The sequence below is a fragment of the Ambystoma mexicanum genome, chromosome 14 (assembly GCF_040938575.1).
Source record: "Ambystoma mexicanum isolate Mex_15411 chromosome 14, UKY_AmexF1_1, whole genome shotgun sequence".
NCBI lineage: Eukaryota > Metazoa > Chordata > Amphibia > Caudata > Ambystomatidae > Ambystoma > Ambystoma mexicanum.
This window is the reverse complement of record NC_090940.1, coordinates 190,902,836-190,925,421: the sequence shown is the minus strand read 5'-3', so window position 1 is coordinate 190,925,421 and position 22,586 is coordinate 190,902,836. Positions and strand designations below refer to the sequence as shown.

Here is a 22,586-nt window from a genome sequence, read left to right as displayed (position 1 = left end):
AGACAAATGTCAGGACCAAGCTCAGCAATGAGCGGATATTTGGCCTGCTGAAGGCACATTTCAGCTGCCTAAATCATACCAGAGGGCCCTCATGGACAGGCCTGAGAAGCTTGGCCAGATATTTGTGGCCTACGCCATGCTGCACAACATTTGCCTTAGGCGTAATGTCCCTTGTGGCCCCAGATCTGGGCCTGGTTCCCCCAGCAGACAACAAAGCACTGTCTGCTGATGAACCTACGCTTCACAGTGAGTGTGAAAAAGGCAGGGATGGGCGTCTGGTGCGTCAGGAACTCAATGAACATTATTACCAGTAACTTTGTTTTCCACATGCATCACAGTTCTGTATTCATGCACTTCTTCAATATAGCATTTTCACAGAAAAAGCATTGTCCTTTCATTTCTTAAAGTTAATCTTTATTAATTGTGAACCATCATGCAGATCCCTTCCTACCCACTGCCTCCATCGCCAACACACCATCCCCAACACCCATTCCCTCCCACCTTCTGTGGCTTCTTGCCCTTGCTAGCCTGCTCGGACACTTTTGGGGTCAGCTTGTGCAATGAGCGCTGCCTTAGGGCGCTGGATGTGTTGCAATGTGAGGAGCATGCATGAATGCATGGACTCAACAAAGGCTGACATTTCCTGTGCATGATCCCTCATCCTCTGTCCAACAGTAGCGATGGCAGAAGTTGATATGATATGGCATTTATAACGCGCCTGTACACAAGTGTTTCTTTACATGGAGAGCTGCCAGCACTGGCAGTGCAGGGGCCTGGAAATCCTCTTGGACAATCCCTGGGAACTATGCCTGATGGCTTGCAGGTGCCTCACTTGCAGCTCTGTAAGGTTTTCAGTTGTCATCTGCCAAAGCTTCATGGCTTCCAGCCTTACCCGGATTGCAGCCATTGAGTGCTGTGCCACCGGCTGTGGAGTCTGTAGAGGGCAAGGGGTGAAGCAGGGCGACCTGAAGCCTGTGTCTTCCTACTGCTCATTTGGAGTGCCATCAGTACCCATGTCTGCCCCAGCCTGGTGCTGGTGATGCGTCTGACACAGGTGACGAGCGGGTGTCGGGGGCAGATGGATGGGTGCGGGTGTGTGAGTGGACCATGTTGCCCCTTGATGATCTCTACAGGGGCCTGCTGTGGTGTGCCTGTCACAGCTGCTGGGGGTACTGCGCCTGCAGCAGCATGTTCAGTGCCTCCTATGCCATCTTCTGAGAAGGTGGAGGGTCCACTGGGCACAGATGTGGGGACAGTGGGTGTCTCCATGCTTAGCACAGCTGACTGCACTGGTGTCATGTGGCCTTTGTGCCTCCCTCCTGCTCTTCCTCTTCCTACTCCCCTGGCTGGCCTTGCAGGGGTGGAGGAAGATGCACTGCCAGCAGTGGAAGTATCCTGGGCAGTGATGCAACTGCCTCTTGAGCCTGAGTCGACTGTGAACCAGTTGGATGGGTAATGACATGCAGTCATCATGCATATTAGTAAGTGGGCTATTGAGACACTCTTGCAACATGAAGTATGATCTTCCTACACACATTTTGTATGATGGAAAGGATTGGTTTCAGGCCAATGAATGCAGCTAATGCTAGGTGGGTACTGCTAATGCTAGGTGGGAGAAGTGTCTTCTGAGGGTGCACACAGCATATGCATGTGCACCTTGCTTGTTGGCTTACCAATATGGCTTGTTGCTGTGGTGGTGCAGGGGGTAACTTTGCTGCATGCACTGTTACAGCACACATGAGTGCTTCTCATGGCTTCACATGCACATTTCCTCTACAGTGCATGTGCATTAGAACAGTATCCCACCTACCCTGGCACATTCATGTAGTCACTGTGCTTTTGTTCGGATTGCTTTGGGGCTGGTGGCAGGCTTGGGCCTTCGGGGCAAGCTTGGGCCTTCGGGGCAAGCTTGGGCCTTCGGGGCAGGCTTGGTCCTAGGGGCAGGCATTCGGCCTCGGGGCAGGCATTCGGCCTCGGGACAGTTTTAAGCCTTGGGGCAGGCTTGAGTCTCGGGGCAGGCTTGGGTCTCGTAGCTGGGTTTGGCCTCAGGGCAGGGTGGGCTTTGTGGTAGAAAAGGGCACAAGAGCAGAAATGGGCTGCTTTGAAACAGGAATGATCTTTGGGGTAAGGATGGTCTTGGAAAGGGGAATGCCCTTGGGACAGGGATTGCCTCAGTCCAGGATGGGGCTGGGGCAAGTATGTGCTTTGAAGTCTGGACCAGCCTCACTTTGATGGGCCTAGGGCCAAGACTGGGCCTGGGGTGGACAATGGAACCTTCTGTGGGGAGAGCCTTGCGATCGGCTGTAACTTGGGCTAGGAACAGGGAGGCCTAAGAAGAAAGTGACTTTGGCTGGGGACAGCTCTGAAACAGTCCCACCTGTAGTGATGCCACAACTATCCACTTTTTGTAAAACTCTGCGAAATGTTTCTGACCAGTATGGCGGAAAAAAAACAATCTGAGGGTCCTAGACGCGTGAGGGATCATGGGTATAGGGGACGTCACACTAGGGATAGTATTACTGGCACGCCCTGTGTCGACGCCCATTTTCGAGTTTCAAAAAACAAACTGTAATACTCCGCAGCTTCCACTAGATGTCGGCCTATGCACAGCATGTGAATCTAAGCAGATTCCACAAGCCTCAGAAATACGATTGCGGTGAGTAATGTATCATATATATATATATATATATATATATATATATATATGTGTGTATATATACAATAATGTACTCCCAACTATACATTGTAAGTATATTAGGTAACTAAGGAGTTCAGGGTTGTATACATGCACAGAACCCCTCTTTATTTTAACATCCTTATGATGTACATTGGTGGTATGTATTATTTTAATATCAAAATCAACAGTCCGAAAAAATTAGAGATGCTGTGTTGTCATTATCTAAAGTAGCATTACAGTGGTGTAGTATTGTATAGATATACAGATACAGCTGACATCCATGATGAAGAGTTCCAGAATAGGAACGTGAGCGGTGTGGACTATGAGGAGCGTGGAGCTGGCGGTTGGAGAGGGAGGACGCCTATCTCCGCTGTTCCGTTCATAGCCCCTAATACGTAACATAATACTTAATTAAAAAAAAAAATATATATATATATATATACTCTTGCCTACGAGCATACTTCACATGGCGATGAGGATCCAGCTGAGCCCATGGAAGAAGGAATCCTGCTGATTGTGTGGTCCGCAGATGCTGGCAGAGCAGAGGAGCTGGAGCTCGCTTATCGACAAGCAGGTGTGTTGTTGAGGAGTCCGGGTGCCATCTAAAGAAAATAATAGTTAAAAAGTCGAGGAAAAAGTGCTTGAAAACGGCAGCTGCATCATACGAACCCTGCAGCATTGCATTGCCGTTAGGGACGCATTAGAGGAAGGCACCTCTGTGCGTGTCCATGAATGGTGGCCATCTTGGGTATTATTACAGTAGCCGTGACAACAGACACACGGCACCCTTGCACAACGTAAAAGGAGGAACAAGTAGCTTCCCGAACTGCGGGAAGTCAGCACACAACAGATTTAACGTGTGGCAATCCGCCTCCTCCTCGTCTCAGTATAAAAAATAAAAAAGAGTTTTTTATTTTTTTTTATTTTTTGAAAGGACAGTGAACAACTATATTTATGAAATTAATATATTAAGTATATGACAAACTACAAAGAGATATATTTATGGAGAATATTTACTAAAGTAAATGACAAACCACAAAGAGATATACAAAGAAGAAATACTTTAAAGCAAAGCGCAACACAACCTTGAGTAAAGTAGCTATCAGTTGCAACAATTGAATTGGGTGGAGCAGGAGACGTTGACAGAAAGATAAACATGTCGATGCACAATGTCCCGCCACCCGCTATGTTCCTACAGGAAGTGGGTGAGCCAGTTTTATCCTGGAAAAGATGGCTGAAATCTTTTGAACATTATGCTAGTGTTGTGTGTGGCGCAAATTACAGCGTGGAGAGGAAGAAATCACTGTTCTTGCACTGTTTAGGCCCAGCTGGTCAGGTGAAGACTTACCAGATCTGGCAGCAGCAGAATGTGGGGATATGAATGAGTACGAAAAATGTATAATGAAAATGAGCAAGCATTCTGAAAAGAAACAGCACGATTTTGGAAAGATACAGATTTGGGAAGAGATCGCAGGAAACGGGAGAGAGTGTTGAACAATACATAACAGTTCTCAGAAAATTAGCAAGACATTGCAAATTTGGTCAACAACTAGAGGAAAGATTGAGGGATCAGTATATGTTAGAATGCAGCAGTACCAAAGTTTGTGAGAAACTACGGGCTGGCGATGACCCACCACTAGATGTGGTTCTGCGAATTGCAAAAGAGGTGGAACACATGGAAAATTGTGTCAAGACATTAGAAGGCAGAGTGAAAGATAGTTGGATAAAAGCAGAACCAACTGTTAAAATGCTGCAACCTACATAGTCTTACAATGTAATTAGTGTAAATAATCACAACAATCCCAATATGAGAAGGAGAGAACATACCAGAGTTCTGGGCCCATCCAGATATAATTGAGAAGTCGTGGATGAAGTCGTGGATACAGTCGTGGATGTTTCATGGGAAGTCGTCAACCTCAAAGTAGCCAAAGAAGCAGAGGTCGGAGCAGAGCCTGCTTCAGGTGTGACAGTCCATCACATTGGGCCTGCAGTCCCGACTGTCCTGCTCTACACATAATCTACACATAATATGTAAAAATTGCAATGGGAGAGGTCACCTGGCTAAATGCTGCAGAATTGGAAGGAGCAGCATGAATTGGATTGGAAATGAAGGAACGGATGAAGGAGACGAATGTGTTTTCACGATTTGTGGCAAAGATAACGAAGTAGAATTGGAAAGGCCGAAGACCATTATCATGGTGAATGGAAACCCGATTAGAATGATGACAGACTCTGGAGCAAATTATACATTATTAACAGAAGCATTGTGGAAGGAAATAGGTCCTAAGTGGTTGAATGAAGCTGATATCAATCCCAGAGCCTATGTGGGCATGAAGATTGATATCATAGGTTGGTTTAAGGCCAGGTTAGGGTTCAAAGATAGGACGGCTGTAGCAAAAGTATATGTCCCAAAGAAAGGCGCATCACCTTTGCTCAGTTGGACGCATCAGGCATGGCGCAAAGTACTGGATGCCAGTGCAGAAGTATCGATATATGCTGTGGAGTCAACTGAAAAGGATGTAGGGAAGTTAAAGATGGAAGTATTTAGAGATGGGATTGGGTGTGTTAAAGGCATTACACACTGCATCCAACTCAAGGAAGGGTGCAAACCAGTTGCTCAGAAGTTGAGAAGTGTTCCATTGGCTATAAGGGAAGAGGTAAAAAAAGAATTGAGAAAGTTAGAAGAACAAGGGATCATAGAGAAAATTGATGCCGCAGAATGGGTCTCGCCTCTTGTAATCGTGAGGAAAAGCTCCGGAAAAGTGAGGGTGTGTATTGATCTAAAGGAGTTGAACCAATGCATTATTCTGGAGAGACACCCATTACCCAATATCCAAGAACTGTTTTCAACTATGGGATTGGCTAAAGTATTCTCGACATTGGATCTTACCTCTGCCTACCATCAGGTACAATTACATAAGGATTCAAGACATCTGACTGCATTTATCACACCAGAAGGGTTGTGCCAGTACTGGAGGATGCCTTTTGGACTCATTTCGGCAGCTTCGGTATTTCAGAAAATTATGCATTGTATATTTGATGGGGATGAAGGTGTAATTATTTTTCAAGATGATATACTGATATATGCAGATGCGGAGGAAGAGCATAATAGAAGGCTAGAGAAGGTTTTAAGAAAATTATATGATGCAGGTATGATACTGAGCAAGGAGAAATCCAAGATCAATAGGAAAGAATTTGAATATTTGGGACATGTCATATCAAAGGATGATATTGCACCCAGACCTGAATTGATGTCTGCTATAGAGGAGATGACCACTCCAATCAACAGAGAGCAAGTGAGAACTTTTTTGGGTAATGGTGGAATATTATTCGAAGTTTGTGCGAAGATTTTCAGATCACACAGCGACGCTAAGGGATTTGACGAAAATGCACAGGAAGTTTGACTGGAGTGATGCTTGTGAGGAAGAATTCAAATACATCAAGAGTACTTTAGGAGCAGCACCGGCATTGAGGAACTATGTGCGAGGATGACGCACAATTATCACGACTGATGCAAGCAATGTCGGTCTGGGGGCAGTGTTGACACAGGTACATGAAGGAAAAGAGTATATAATAGCATTTGCTTCTCAGTTGCTAAAAGGGGCAGATAAGGCATACACTACCATTGAGAAGGAGGTGCTGGCTATTGTTTGGGCAGTTATCAAATTCAGAAGCGTTGTATGGGGAACAAGATTTGAATTACACACTGACCACAAACCACTGGTGTAAGTGTTCATGACCAAAGGGCTAGACAAAGTATCAGGAAGAATAAGGCGATGGGTTTCCAGGATGCAGGAATTTGATCTTGAAATTAAGTATATACCTGGTGTGAAGAATGATGCTACATATTGTCTTTCAAGGATGACAAATCTTCAGGAAGAGGGTGAAGAAGTAGAATATCAACAAGAAATAATTATATGTGCCCTTCAGGATGCTGCTATTTCCAGACAGGAATGGGCAGAGGAGATGAGAAAGGTTGCCAAAATAATGTTTGTTATGGAAAACCTCAAAAGAATGGTTCCAATTGACAAGGTCCAAAAAGTTGGAGCTGAAGGGTTTTGGAGTGTCAGTCATGAATTGAGTAGCCAGGGTGATTACCTGTTGAGGGGAGACAAATTGATTCCACCTGAGGGTATCAGAGAGAGAATTATACTGTTAGGACATGAAGGACATCAAGGCATCTCCAAGACAAAGAACAGAATAGGAAACACATATTGGTGGCCTGGTTGCGATCTACAAATTGAAAGGAGCGTCAAGAATTGTATCCTTTGCAACAAGTGTTACAAAGGCTGTGTGGGTGTGAAGTATCCGATGGTTGTGACAGATGTACCTGAGAGACCTTGGAAGAAATGTAGCTCCTGTGTGGAGTAAGGGTTATCAGACTTTTTGTGTGGTGGTAATTGATATGTTAACAAGATGGGCTGAGGTCAAGATGTTGTCAAGTGTTTCAATTAGAGGGATTATTGAATTTTTGGAAGAAGTGTGTGGTCGTGCGGGTTATCCTGAGGTGATTTGGTCTGATAATGGCTCCCAGTTTAAGTCCAAGGAGATGGATGAATATTTAAAAGGGAAGTCCATTACACATTTAACTAGTGCTATTTATCGTCCCCAGACGAATGACATTGTTGAAAGGTATAACAGGGTATTGAAGGAAGCAATGAGGTGGGCTTGGTCGAATGGCAATGATTGGAAGGAGGTGGTGAGGATGACTGTGGTGGCACATAGGTTTACCCCACATAGTACGACGGGAATGTCGCCTTTTGAGTTGAGTAGAGGCAAGAGAGCTAACACAAAACTGTTTCCAGGATGGATGTGTGCGGTGTTAGGTATGGAAGTGTCATTGTGTGATACGGAAGCAAAGATCAGGAAGAGACAATTCAATAATACATTATGGCATAATCACAGAAGGTTCATAGCCAGTAAGATTCCCTATGTGGGTTGCTGTGTGAGGATTAGGCTACCAGAGGCACTTAGGGTGGATGGTAGTAAGTGGTCAAATCCTGCTAAAGTGATTGAAGTGTTCAGGCATGCAGTGAGAATGTGTGATGGCAGAGTGTGGAATAATGGTCGGGTGATGTTCATGCCTAGGGGTGATAATGATAAGAGTAATGATGATGATCTGGGTGGAGAAATAAATATTTTGAGTCAGAGTTCAAGTTCATCTTTATCAAATTCAACACATATGCCGAGTGCGGTGCCGGCCTCAACTTCTCGAATTGGAAGAAGCTATCGGAGACCGGCTCGCTTGATGGACTTGGCCGAGTGAGAAGGTCTTGTGGAAGAAGAGGGATATGTAGTATTGTATAGATATACAGATACAGCTGACATCCATGATGAAGAGTTCCAGAATATAAACGTGAGAGGTGTGGACTATGAGGAGCGTGGAGCTGGCGGTTGGAGAGGGAGAAGGAGGCCTATCTCCGCTGCTCTGTTCATATCCCCTAATATGTAACATAATACTTAATTAAAATATATATATATAGATGAGTTTGGAATGTTTTATGTTAACACACTTTTTACTTAGTTACCTAGTTCTCACCCTAGGTTTCAGGAAAAGGCCATGGAATGGGTCTTGAGAAAAGCTATGAGTTAGGGACGGCCCTCTGGCAAGGAGCAGAAGAGCCCCTTGGATGCGGTGCTGGGCAAGCCTTAGGAGAAAGTGTGCCAGGTTAGACCTTCCGTAGGGAGAGCAATGAAATAGTCTCATGTACAATTCTATGCCACAATCATCCAATTATATGACAATCAGTTGTCATAAGTAGCTGATTCTAAGATTATTTTGAACAGTACATTCTATGCCTATTATGCGTGATGAAGTCACAGGGTGGATTGTTTACGAGTGGGTGGGGAAGGGGGTGACCAAGGTCCATGCCAGCCAAAAGCCCTGACTTGCGTAGAGACAAAACATACCTCCTGATAGGTAGGTAACAAGATCTGGCACCATGTTTCAGAGCCCCAGGCTCCTCTAATGGTGGAAACACCCATTTAAAATGGTGGAAGGGAACCTTTGTAGCATTCACCATGATCAATGATCTTGGAATGCCTTCAGGGTGCCAGGTGCCAGTTCATAATTAGATCCAGAATCAGGGTCAGAGATTCGGCATAAGAAAAAAAAAATGTGTACCAGATGACAGACTGAAGAACTAAGCAGATACTTTGTTGCCTAAGAAAAAAACCTGGAACTGACAACTGCAGTGCACGAATGAGGAGATTCCTGGTAAACTTTCCAGGCCGGAGGGTGGGGGCAAGAGGGAAGCGCAGCCATGATGACCCTCCTGCCTGATCATAATATGGTAGGCATATGAACTGAACAAATCGAAAACTTTCCACACTAAGAGGAGGAGGGGGGAGGATCTAATCACATATGGGAAAAATGTGGGCATTTCGGCCTGGTCCAATCAAGGCCAGAGAAACCAACTAAGGAATGAGAGCCAATCAAAGCCGCAATCACACTATAAAAGGGGGTAGAACTCCACTAGGGGCGTGGGGGGGTGGGGGTGTGTGTGTGCGTGTGCGTGTAGGTGTAGGTTAGACAAGAAGATGCAAGTGGGAGAAGAAGGTTGTGGAAAAGCAAGAGTGAGAATAGGTGCCATAGGTGGTCAAGGAGCAAGGGTAGAACGGCATGAACTGTAGTGTAAAGACCTGGAGTCTCACCGAAGGACAGAGCCTGGTACTAGCAGCAGGTCAACTCTAGGAAACCACCTTGGTCCAGAAAGAAATATATGCTAAGACAGGGGGCTCTGTTGAGGACCTTTGCATTAAAGCTGGTAGACTAGAGTGGAATTGTCATCTGGTTGCCAAGCCATTCAGGGGTGCTATATAGCCCTAATGTTGCTGGGTGTGTCAGGGGTGCTATATCCCCCAAGGATGCTAAAGCATGTCAGGTGCTGTATACCCTGTAAGGTTGCTGAAAGAGAGTCAAGGGCACAATATCCCATAAAGATAGTGGAGATAGTGGGGTGCTTTATATCCCAGGAACAGCCAGAGCAGTGAAACAAGCAGAGGCCATGAACACTACCCCAGTACTCTAGAGCTAGTACCCAGGGCAAGGAGGAGAACATTCTATCTAGGCTAAGCCAGGTGGAAGAGGGGACTACCACCCCAATGTCTCTCAGGTGGGACATCAAAAACTCAGAGAATCGGTAGCTGTAGGGGCCGGGAAGAGACTGACCGCAGCCACCTGGGCTCCGGAGACACAATGTCCATGAACCGATGGTCCAATGAAGTGAGTAGATGTGCCTTCTTGGAACGACGTATCTACACTGCAAGGGGGTGCCCTCGGAAATTTCAGAAAATATGGGAGAAGTGGAGGGAGTAGTGACAAGATACGAGTCTCGACGAACTGTTAGTAATGGGTGGGCGGGCGGCCTTGCCTGCTGGGAATTCCCCCCCCCCCCCACAACCCTGCAACCCGAGAACTTTGGTACTCCATGTATGCCTCACGATGTCTACTGTGTATATTGCTTCCTTGTGACCCTGCTGCTTGCGTATGATCATATTGTGTATGTTCATATTGTTCATTTGCTAAAACTTGATAAATAGAGTTATTTAAAAAAAAAACTCAGAGAATCCTTTGGCAGAAGGGAGAACTATGTAATTGACCATTCCAGAAACCAAAGGGCACAAGGGGAACATCAACCACTGAAGGCCATCAACCCATTCCAGGAAGCAATAATGCGGAGCAATTCACCAAACCACAATGTGGGTCTGGAAGCATCAGACCCACTGGCACTACAAGAGGCGTGCAGGGACACTATGGCCTCATTACAAATCCGGCGGTAGCCGTGCGGGTAAAAAAGGCAGGCTGCCTCTGGAGTTGTGTATTTTTTCTGCCGCCTGGCAATGGGGAATCGCTGGGGCATTACAGCCCCGGTGGCCCCTGAAACCAGGCGTTGGAAAAAATTACTCCCCATTCCCATTTGAGTCTCATAGGACTCAATGGGAATGGGGAAGGCGGTAGCACTGGCACCATTCAGAATGGTGCCAGTGCTACCGTCAAAGTCTGCGGGCGGGTGCCTTTCCGCCCGCCAGGTCAGACCTGGCGGCCGGAAAGGCACCTGGCCCGCAAACTTCTACTCTGCCGGTCCGGTAACAAAGGTGCCGGTAAGCCTACCGGCACGGTTGTTACCGTACCGGCACGGTTGTTATGAAGCCCTAGAACTCCCTACGACTGAAGATGGGCATGTTGTTCACTATCCTTGAGATGTACCCTCAGAATCCTTGTTTTTTAGAGTGTGACTTGGACTTTCGGCTCAGGACCGGTGGTCCTTTTAGAACAGGGCAAGACCCTTTGTTCAGATCAGAACAAGCTCCCTTCTTTTGGTGGGTAAGTATGCCCTGCATCTTGAAGGAGATATCCTAAACCATACTTGAGATGCATATTGTTTAGTCGCTGGTTGGCAGCGGTCAGCAGACAGCTTCTTGGCAGGGAGATTGTGGGGTAGAGGGAGTTTTGATCATTTGAAATTACCCTCTAACCAAAAATGCTGTATCTGTTTTGCTTTTCCCTAACATTGAGACACTTTACTTGTATGTGGAAACAAAGATAGTATGGCAACTTCCCACTCTGTTCTCAGGGTGTTCTGTTCCTCTCTCTTTGTAACATAGCCATATTAAATAAATAATAAATAAATAAATAAATAAATAAAGTAAAACAAAGGTGGGGTGAAAATGGGGAATCGGAAAGATGAAATTCATAAAGAAATGTTATTAAGAGAATCCCCATTTTTAAAATGTTGGCTGTTAGGCGGTGCTAAAAACGCTCTCTATAAATCAGAATGAATGTGGCAGATGTGATGTGATGAGGTATATGCCACCCATTGACAGCCCAAGGTCTAAAACCCAAGCACTAAAAACCCTTCTTTTTTTTTGGACTTTGTTGGCTCTCACTGGTCCCCCATTGGTTGTTGCGCCAAGATGACTATGACGAATGTTCCGCTTTATAAGCAATAACAACATAACAAGGTTATGCTAATCCCTATGCTAATTCCCAACTACTGTCTTCCCTTCCCGGCCAAAACATATCCCCATGAGATCTCCTTGAGTCTTGCTTTGAGCTTGCTGAGCAACCCTCTGAAAGGTAATGGCTTAATCACAGTTCTAAACCAACTCCTGGTGCAAGAAACGTGTCTTAAGCAAGTGTCTCTTCAGCCACATAATCTATAAGCAGAATGTGTGCCCTTGCATCTGTTTCTTGCACTGAATTCCTAGTAAAAGCAAGCATTGGCAGAACCAACCGTTTTAGCGCTTGTAACAGCATTAGATACACATTTGACAGACACTACAATCATATGCCCAGGTACTTTCACAATTTGCCAGCGGTTGTCTTCTTATGGTCAAGTAGTACCTTTATGCCACTGCCTGGAAAATGTGGATCCCATGCATACACAAAGGCCAAAACTATTGGGTTTGCCAATGCTGATTCCTCTAAAGGAACCCTTTTTCACTTAGTCCTGCTTTCACGTGCGACCATTACTCGAAAATAAACTCTGGACCGCTCATAGGGAGAGCTGCGAAGCATATGAAGCGCACCCACATAGTATATTATTGCTCCTCTATGTGTCTGGAAATCTGATGATTCTTTGTTTCACAGTGATTAGATCATCCTATTTTACACATCCATGTATGCAACTAGCACAGTACCCTTTTCAGGGCTTCCTTTATTTATATATTAATTGACTTATATTTTTTTCATCTTGCCACCACTTTAGAACACTTGTGCAATGAGTTATTGAATCTGTGTGGGAGCAGACGTCTTCCTATGAGGCTGACCAATATCTGTTTGAATATTTTCTGCTGTTTTGTTCGTGTAGTGCGAAGATCTCCGGAGAGATATTCTGAAAAGAGATGCAGAGCTACAACGGTACATGCAAGAGAAAACGAAAGCAGAAAATGAGACTGCAAACTTAGAGAAATGTTACCTCGCCGATATTAAAAGGCTTACGGTACATTTATTTTTGTATTTATGTTCCTCTAAAGATTACATTTGAATAACTATTACTCCTGGTTGTTTGACACAGTGTTGCAATTATTTTTTTCAAATTCGATCTTATTGATTTTATGCAAGAAAAACAAATGACATACCTTTGGCATTAGTATCAGGTTACAACCATTTAACAAAACTAAGTCCATTCTTTTCTCCAGAGATCCTGTACCAGCAAAAATAGTTTGTAATCCCCCTTCACTCCCCCCAAACCCCAAGACAGGTCATCAGCACATTTGAAGCACATTATCATTCATGCATATTCACGTCGTGTGGGGCCACCTTTCAGGCGTGTTTGACATGTTTCACAAAACAGCGAGTCTCAATGTTTCTTGCAGGCTGTTCCTAGGATTCCTGGGCCAACATCATGCGGATTTACTATAGAATGTTACTGGTTCTGTCTACAACCCTTTTCGCTTTCAAACAGGGTTCCTTTCAGGGTTAGGAGCATACAAATCTGCAAAGTCATTCCATAATACTTCATGTTGGGCCGATCTTTCATGGACGGCAGCAGCGATTCTTTCCATTGTACATATATTTGTGGCCACCCCAATCCACTCTTTTTTTAGAGGGTGGATGCTCTGCCTTCCACCTGATCACCAGGCAGGCATGTGCCGCAAGTAGTAAGGGGGCCACAACTCCGTCCACTTTGAACACTCCATCATCCTCTTCTTCCAGACCAAACAGTACAAGGAGAGGCGTTGCTTCTCGGGAGATTCCATCAATCTACATAATACAGCCAAGGACTTCACTCCAGGAGATACGTACCTTGGGACACTCCCACCATATGTGCCAATAATTGGCCATTTTCCCGCATCCCCGCCAGCACACAGGAGTAGTATTCTGAAATATTTTGGATAGTCTATGGGGATAGTATTGCCACCTATGCAGTAATTTTATAGCGTGTCATTTATACTGTGCGGCAATTGATACCTGTGAGGGTGTTTTACATATCCTATCCCATGTGCGTTGGTCTAATTCTCGACCGAAATCTTCTGTGTTTGAGTTTGTGATTGATCTCAAGCATTTTTCTGACAGTGCTTGGTACATGTGCGTAATCAAACCCTTAGTTACCGCCACTGTATCGAGGAGTTTTTCAAACGGTGTGAGTACCCTTTGTATTTCTACATGCCAGACTTCTCTTGATAGTACACCTTTAAGCCGTAAGTAAAGGAAGACCGAGATCGGGTTTAGTTGGAGCGCCTCCTTGAGTTCCGGGACCGTCAGGAATGCCCCTCCCTTCCACAGCTGTCCAACCCTCTCCAAGCCTGCTTCGAACCAGGATTGTTATCTCGAGTGGTCCGAATCTCTTCACGAATCCCCAGGGCCCATAAGTGGCTTAGAGGGGATAGCCACGTCGTGACACCGACCATGTCCGCCCCTTCCTTCCATATTTCTCATATAGTACCTATTATGGGGTGGTCTCGAAGTCTTCGCAAAGGTTTGGGTCTCGGTACCCATAACCATTCTGAAACCGTGGCTGGGGCTAGGTTATCATTGTCTAGTTGGACCCATTGTAGATCTTTTCTATCTCTTAAGTGGGGTATTAGCACACGCAATTGGACCGCTTGATAGTACAGTTTGAGGTCTGGGAGACCCACGCCACCTTTTTCTTTGGGGAGTATGTGGACATCATATGATATTTTCGGTTTCTTTCCTTCCCACAGGAATTGTGGCATGGCACTTTTCACCTCTCTGAAAAACCCATCTGGAATTTTCAAGGGGAGGACTTGGGAAGGATATAAGAAACGAGGGTGGCTTACCATTTTAATGGCGTTCAACTGCCCCTTCCAAGAGATTGTGATAGGGCGCCATTTTTCCAAGTCTGCATGAAACGCAGAGAGGAGCTGTGGGAAGTTTGCCTCATACATATCATCGATATTTCTTGTCAGATTGATTCCCAAGTAACGTACCGTTGGGCCTCCCATCGTCAAACCTAGCTGAGAGAGTTCCCTGGATGACTCTGGAGAAGGTTTGTCTAAGGGAAAGAGAATAGATTTGGGCTGGTTGATTTTAAACCCTGCTAACGAGCCATAGGTCTCAATAAGCTGTATGGCCTGGGGTACTGAGGTCAGTGGGTTCTGTACATGGAGTAAGATGTCGTCAGCATACATGGTAGTTTGTATTCTCTTCCGTGTACCCGCAAGCCTTCCACCCGGTTGTCAGCCCTGAGTGTTTAGGCAAGGGGTTCCCGAGAGAGAGCAAACAATATTGCTGAGAGGGGGCAACCCTGCCTTGTGCCCCTCTCGAGGGAGAACCACCCAGAGTATTCTGAATTCACCATAACCGATGCCCGGGGCGATGTGTATACTGCTTTAACCCCTTTTCTGAGTGTTGGGACGAGCCCTATTTTGCGTAACACTGCTTCTAAGAAATCCCATTCTACTCTGTCGAACGCCTTCTCAACATCAATAGACATTAGCGAGGGGGCGTTTGACATTTTTTGGGCTTTGTGTGTTAGATGGAGAGTTTTACGGGTTGTGTCAGCACCCCGTCGACCTAAGATGAATCCGACCTGGTCAGAATGTATTAAGGGTGGCATATGGGTTTCGAGTCTTGCTGCCAGCATACGTGTGTACATTTTGGCATCAATATATAAAGGAGGGAGATGGTGCTCATCTGTGCGCCCCCTGGTGGCCAGTCTCGTAGTGTTGCAATTTTAAAATAAAATATTCTCAGATATTATTGTGAAGAAATTGGAAGAGCAGTTAATACAGTAGCACACTTTTGAACAACATTTCAATCATGTTCCTTCTGCTTTGCTTTGCGGTGCTGCAATGACCAATGTTTGTATCCAATTCTCTTTTGGACATGTATCAACTATGCAGACTAGCCTTTTTGTGCTTAGACATATAGGTTTAAAGGTTTTCCTTCTACGGAATAAAATGTCCTACCTTTGCTTTATTCTACATTTGTTTTAATTCACTTGTGACTCCTTTTGATTGATATAATAACTATATGCTTCTAAACAGCATCAACCATTGAAATCCCACAAATCCATCTTTATTATCCTATATCTGCTTCCTATACCAAGTATTGACATAGACCTACATCGAATTCTACAAGCCCCCTCCTCCACTTTATGTTTGAAGCCCTGCCATCAGATTAAATTGGGAAAATGCATGTTAAGCCTATCTTTTGTTAATATTTATTTGTAAAGAGTTGTCGGAAGCGACTGCTGCTCTGGGCGTGTGTAGTGCGGCTTGACGGCTGGAAGGCTACGGCACTAGGTGCTTTCCTCTTTCTTCCTGCAATCTCGAAGCAGAGCTGTGGAGTTCGAGACATGAGATGTGCTGCAGAGAGTAACGCGAGGACCTGCTTGAAGTCTGGCCTAGTGTTGCGGTTTGGTATTTTCTTTCCTCCTCTGCCTGCATACTAGGTCCAGTACTTTGCTCCCTCGAGCCCTGAGCCCCCATGATGTGCCGTGACCTGTGGCTAGCGTACTCACCTGTACTCGCGTGTATATTTGCGTGCTCAAGCAGCGTGGCAGCGACTGCAGGGGGTCTCCCTTTGAACTGCCACGCGTGCCCATAACCTGTGCCTATGCCTCTGTATTAACATTACCTGAAGCTAAGGAGAGAACTTAAAAGGCAGAAACACAGACCTTTTGAGTCTGCCTCTCCTTTCCATTGCTGCTGCTGCTTTTTTCACTCCATTAACACTGTAGCCCCCACGTTATTGTCTCAGGAGGATAGCTCAAGGGCAATGTGCTCGCCTTGGAAGCAAGACGACACAAAGCACCACTGGTTCGATCCCCGGGTACGTGCTTAGAAACCTCTGGGTATTAAGCATGGTATAAATAACCTATCGTATCACGTGGAGCGTGTCGTGGTGTGTTTGATGTGCTTTGTGTGTGGATATCACCATGCTGGACCAAGGTCTGTTTATTGGATAAGGTGTCATCTACCTCACCCTCTTACACCTAGTCCTGCTTTCACGTGCCACCATTACTCGAAAAAACTCTGGACTGCTCACAGGGAGAACTGCAAAGCGTGTGAAGCGCATCCCGGAAATTACCATCTACCGCATGGGGACTCGTAGTGCACAGTGGCTGCGTCCACATTCAATATGACCACTGCTACTCTAATTGTATCTTCCTGCCGCCACTGACATCTCTTCCACAAACTAACATTGAGCACAGTGCAGGTTCTGTGCCTGGCTATCTGGGATGTGAGGCCCCAGCACCCATATTGAATAATCTGAACAATTCGAATCCTGGGTCCCAGGCCCTGCGGATTGCACCGTCTGATCATCTGGGAACCAACACTGGTGCTAGTTCCCGTCCTAGCAACCCAGCAGTTCAAACACACCTGCTGCCTTTTTTCCCCATCTACTACTGTCTTCTTGGATGTTGCTTCGATCAACCAGGTGGTCGTTTCTGCAGTTGTTCACCCACTTCCGCCCCAGTTGGACCTTAATCTGTCCTTCCTCCTTGATGACTCACCTGACAACCTTCCAGATGAGAATGCTAGCAATGAGGGATCACTCTTGGATGACCTGCCTCCAACTTCATGTTTGTCGAATTGGAAAAGCTCCTATCTACTCTTCTCATGCCCTCAGATGAGACCCTGACCTTGATGACTCACCTGACAACCTTCCAGATGAGAATGCTAGCAATGAGGGATCACTCTTGGATGACCTGCCTCCAACTTCATGTTTGTCGAATTGGAAAACCTGCTATCTACTCTTCTCATGCGCTCAGATAAGACCCTGTCTCAATTAAAACAGGATCTTGTCCTGTCTGTTCATGCTTCCACCCTCAAATCACTGAAATTGACTGTTCTTGTCCTATCTACCTCAGATTCAAACATTGAGCAAAGCCTTGAGCACCTCTTATCTATTTTATCGGACAAACCCAGGTCTCCTATGCGGGCCAATGATCACCTGTCTCATCATTCCATGGCCAAGGAGGCCCCTCAAACCACCAAAGTCTGCTCTGGCCCATCACGGAAAAAACAGAAGGTTATCTGCCAAGCAATGAAATATGTAAATAAAAGACCTATTACGGCAAAGACGGGGGGAGCCTCCACCTCTGTCGACCAAATCGGCCCGCTGACTGGAAAGGCTACCTTGACTCCCTCGGACGTCATTCCTACTAACTCAATCCTTCCTTGGGTTCAAGGGTTAAATTCAAACAGCAACAGGGCCACCCCTTGTGCCCTAGAAGCACTAGGCGACCTCCTGTAACAGTGCCTTGGTTCCATCTACTGACATACTTGGAATAGTCACTCACCATACTGGCCATTGTGTGAGTAGAAACAACTGTGCCGTTCAAACCTCTCTTTGCATCTCACCTGATGAACCTTCACAGGGCGCCACTTCTGCAGTGCCTGCTACAGCAGGCTTGGCAGGCAAAAGGTCTTCTGCTGATGTTTCCAACATGTCCTTGTCTGCTCTCCCTGCTGTTGGCCATAAGAAAAGGGGTTACGATACACATTCCCGGAAGGGCGGAGTGGAGAGCAGCGAAAGACAGAGCGATTCTGTCCCTGTGTACAACTTTAAACAACTGTTTTCCGGTTGTGCATCTAACTCTTTGTCTCAAGTGCCCACTAGCCCAGCTGCCAGCTCAGCTATTCCATCTGGTGCCCTACTAACATCTATGCCCTCCAGGCCTGACTCTGGCTGCCTCTATCCTTGTACACCCATGGAGAATGTTGAAAAAGCACTGCAAATCAGGAACCTTTTCCGAAGAGACCAATCGGATTTTTTGAACCAGTCTCAGATTCTGGAGCAATTTCATTCCATCATACCGCTACGCTCCATTAATAGCCATGACTCCATTAATAGCATACAAGGCCGTAAGGCCGTGCTCCAATGCGAGGATGTTGATTGTGTTACCTCAATTGTTTATTTTTTCTCTGACATTATGATTGACTATGTCACTGACTTTTCTTCACTGTTCTTTAAAGTTGGTTATGAATGTGTTGGGTTTGAATGTGTTGCCCCGAGTTGAAACAAACTACACCCTCTGAAGTTTCAGGGTGGCCTGGCAGGTGTACTTAAAGCCACTGCAAGGCAATGAAAACAGGAGCTCCGACTATTCATCCCAGTTGGTGTTCCTAGTGCTATGCTGTATTCCAATCTAGCTACTACTGACACCTGCCAAGGTCGCCAGCTTTCTAATCTGGGTACGAGGGAGGTTGTTGGTAGTCCTACTAATGAGGATAATCACTGTGAGTGGCTTGCGGGGTGGGTCCGACAGAGAAACCTGAGGTATCCCTAACCACTCCTTCCATTTCATAAACTGGAATACTAGGGGGCACAAACACTTGTATGAAGATGATGGTCTGTTTGGCCATGTTGATTGTTTTAATATTTTCGCACTGCGGGAGACTTGGCTGGTGGATCAAATGGTGCTTGATGGGTGGGCGCTAGTTCAAAAATCTGCAAACAAAGGGAACATTGTCAGGCCAAGGGGTGGACTGGTCTTGGGTGCAAAAAAACACTGCGACTAACAGAGATCCCATGCCACTCACCCAACATCTTGATCGGACGGCTGTCCCTAAATGATCTGCCCGGGACACAGGATATTATACTTGTCAATATCTATGATCGGGGGCGCTGTTGTGCCGAAGTAAGATGGCCGCCTAGCTGCGGAGCTCCGAGCTGGGAGAGCGTACGATCCCTTGAAAAGCACTCTTCTGCTCTGGTTATCCTCCCGTGTGCGGGCGGTGCTTCATCTTCAACGCATCCGCTGCACTACTGCGGATTTCTGGCCCCCGCGGCCCCTCCTGTGGACCGTACTGCTGCCCTCTACTCTGCCGGGGTCTTATTGCGCCTGGCTGCCCGCCCGCGGCTCCACCGGCTGCGGCCCTCCCATCCACTTCAGGACGCGGCGCTGCGGGCCGCTGTGGGGGGAGGGGCGCCAGAGCCCTCCTCGTCGGCCGGGGCTGGCCGGCTCCCGCGCTCCATCCTCGGCCTCATCGCTCCTCCTGTGGATCACACGCACCCTGCCTGGACCTGTGGCAGCCTGTATGGTCCGGCTCCCGTGGCGCCCGTGACACCGTACGGCCTGGCTCCCTGTCGCGGGGAGCGGACCCCTCACCGCGGACACCCGCTTCTCCGCTCCGCTTACCTGCGGCGCCCCCCTCCTACCTGCGGCGCCCGTGACGCCGTTCTGCCTGGCTCCCTCTCTCGAGCCGCGGGGAGCGGACCCCCCACCGCGGACACCTGCTTCTCCGATACCTGCTTACCTGCGGCGCCCCCCCTCCGGCGGGGCGCGCCCTCTCTGATCCGCGACAAGGTAGGGGGTTCGGGGGGGGGGCGCTTGGTGTTGCTCCTGTCTGCTGCGGGCCTGAGCTGCGACCGAGCCTACGGGCCACGCTTACCACGGTGCTGCCCCCTGCCCGCTCCTGTGTTCTCAGCCTGCACCGACCTTGGTCCCTGAGCCCCAGCGGACACTTATTTTGGGACACCACAGCTCTCTCCGGCCTCCATCTCACCTGCCCCCCCCTCTCCCCCCCCAACTCTGGATCTGATCCCCTTGCTGGGCGGCCCTCGTGTAATACCCCTCTCAGCGCTACTTTTGGCCCACAAACAATTGGCTCTCCTCACCAGCCGACCCACTACTAACCAACTCCGTGGGCTCTCCAGCACTCCCAGGCTTCTGCCGGCGGCCGCCAATAGCCCCGGAGCACTCCTGGAGCAGGGGTCCTAACCCCCTACAATTACTGAGCTCCCCCTACACACCACTGGCAGCCTCACTTCTGATCTACCCCACTGGTCCTGGACCCGGCGGTCTCACCCGCTGTTCTCTGTTGGGGACCCCTGGTTCTCCCCCAAACTCGTCAGCTGCTCTCCATACCTTCCCTCCTCCCCACCTGGCCGCCCTACGGGTCGCCTATTGGAAGGCCTCCTGCCACACCTGCACCTGATCCTGGACACCAGACGCGTCCTATCGCCATGACCAAAGGAGCCGGTTCTAACAAGAGGCAGGCCTCGCTAAATATGTTTGCTAAAACTCCCTCCAAGCCGCTAGCCGAAGAGGCGCCAGTCATTGCAACGCCCTCTACCTCAGACGACTCGCAGAAAATGATGGAATACATGCGAGAGGGTTTTACCGCGCTCCACACTAAGCTGGACGATATGAACGGGACCATCTCTTCCATAAAGGCCCATATCGAAAAAACAGACAGCAGGGTCGCTGAGATCGAGACTAGGGTCAGCACCGCAGAGGACGACCTGGTCTCCCTTCGCACAGCTGTGACCACCCTGACCAACCGGGTCTCTATGGTCGAAAAGAAAAACGACGACCTTCAATCCCGCTTCAGGCGGAATAACCTACGCATTGTTGGCATTCCCGAGGACGATATCGGGGAGCCCATGGAGGACTACGTGGAACGCACCCTTTTGACCCTCCTGGATAGCCCCAACCTCTCAGCACAATTCGCAGTGGAGCGAGCTCACCGCTCTTTGGCCCCTAGACCCAGGCCTGGTGCCCCACCCCGCCCTATCATTGCCAGAATCCTCAATTTCCGTGACCACGATGCCCTGCTCCGGGCGGCCAGGGCCAAGGGCGAGCTTCATCTTGGGGCTGCAAGGATGCACTTGTACCCGGATTACTCTGTGGCTGTGCAGCAGGAACGTAAGACTTTCCTTGCGGTGAAAAAGAGACTCTGGGACCTAGGGGTCAAGTACTCCATGCTCTTTCCCGCCAAACTGAGGATTGTGCACTCTAATCAAACACACTTTTTCACTATCCCCGAAGAAGCCTCGAAATGTATAGATGAACACTTTCCGGGTTGATGTAGACAATGTTGATATGGGTTGTATGGTTTCTCAATGATTCTGTTGTAATTGGCCCGCGGGGTGGGGCCGCCACGGCTCCCCCCCCCCTCGATGGCCCCTATTCATCGTACTTTATAGTAGTTCATGTTGCTTATGTCGTTTCATCTCCTATCTGTCTCGGTGTATCTCGCACCCTGCTACTGTCCCGCTCACTGTAATTACCATCTCTCAGGGGTCCCTTCCCGGAGTCACCCGACATTTCACTCCATTCACTTTGCTCGCTGTGACCACGGGACCCATGTCCCTTCTAGCTAAATACACACCCAACTATGTGGTTACCGCGTCCTATCACACGGCGACATCCCAACCTCTGCTGGGCCCACTTTTTCACAGATCTGGACCCGAGGTAACCCGCATACACTCTAAATGCCCTGCCTAATCCTACTACGTAGCATAACTCTCCTTACGCTCTCCCGGTCCGGCGCGCCATTGCCCGGCCGCAAGCAGACCCCCTGGCCTTGATGCCTAAAAGTTTACGTTTATTGTGGTTGTGTTTGGGTCTCGTCCTTCCGATTGGGGGAGGGATGTGGGTGGGAGGTAATTTGGGAATGTTATGGTTTGTAAAACTCTTGACAGCCTTCAGAGGCACCACGGGCACCACGTGCAATCAATTCACACATATGGTCGGAGGACCGCATACTCCATGGGTACACACCGTTCACCTTACTGGAATCCACTCTTATCTATTCCACCATCACCCCTTCAAGTATGGCTGATACAACTCTTATGAGTTGGAACGTCAGGGGTCTGGGCAACCATAAAAAGATGCGACAGATTCAGCTTCACGCCGAGCGCCACGGAGTGAAGATCCTGTGCCTGCAGGAAACTCACGCCCGCTCCGAACACTGCGAGCGGTTTGCCAAGCAATGGGGCCCCCAGAGGTATTATACTAATTACTCCACCCAGAGCCGGGGCACCCTCACCCTAATACATAAAAGCCTGAAGTTTACATGTCAACACTCTCACATAGACCCACTCGGTAGGTTTGTGCTCATCACCGGTATATTGCAGCAACAGGAAATTGCCATTCTGAACATATATGGTCCCAACATCGACGACCCTGACTTCTACCTCCACCTGGCCACTCTGCTCGAGAGCTACCCTCTAATTCCCATTCTATGGGGCGGCTTCAAAACGATA

General features: G+C 47.7%; 1 protein-coding gene across 1 annotated transcript in view; it reads left to right on the top strand.

The window, feature by feature from the left end:
- The window catches only part of CCDC175 (coiled-coil domain containing 175), an 814,258-nt gene that overhangs the window by 449,621 nt on the left and 342,051 nt on the right, over positions 1 to 22,586 (top strand). The window contains exon 13 of the mRNA XM_069638898.1: positions 12,490 to 12,621. Within this exon, the coding sequence (XP_069494999.1) occupies positions 12,490 to 12,621 (132 nt within the window). The remainder of the gene's footprint in view (positions 1 to 12,489; positions 12,622 to 22,586) is intronic.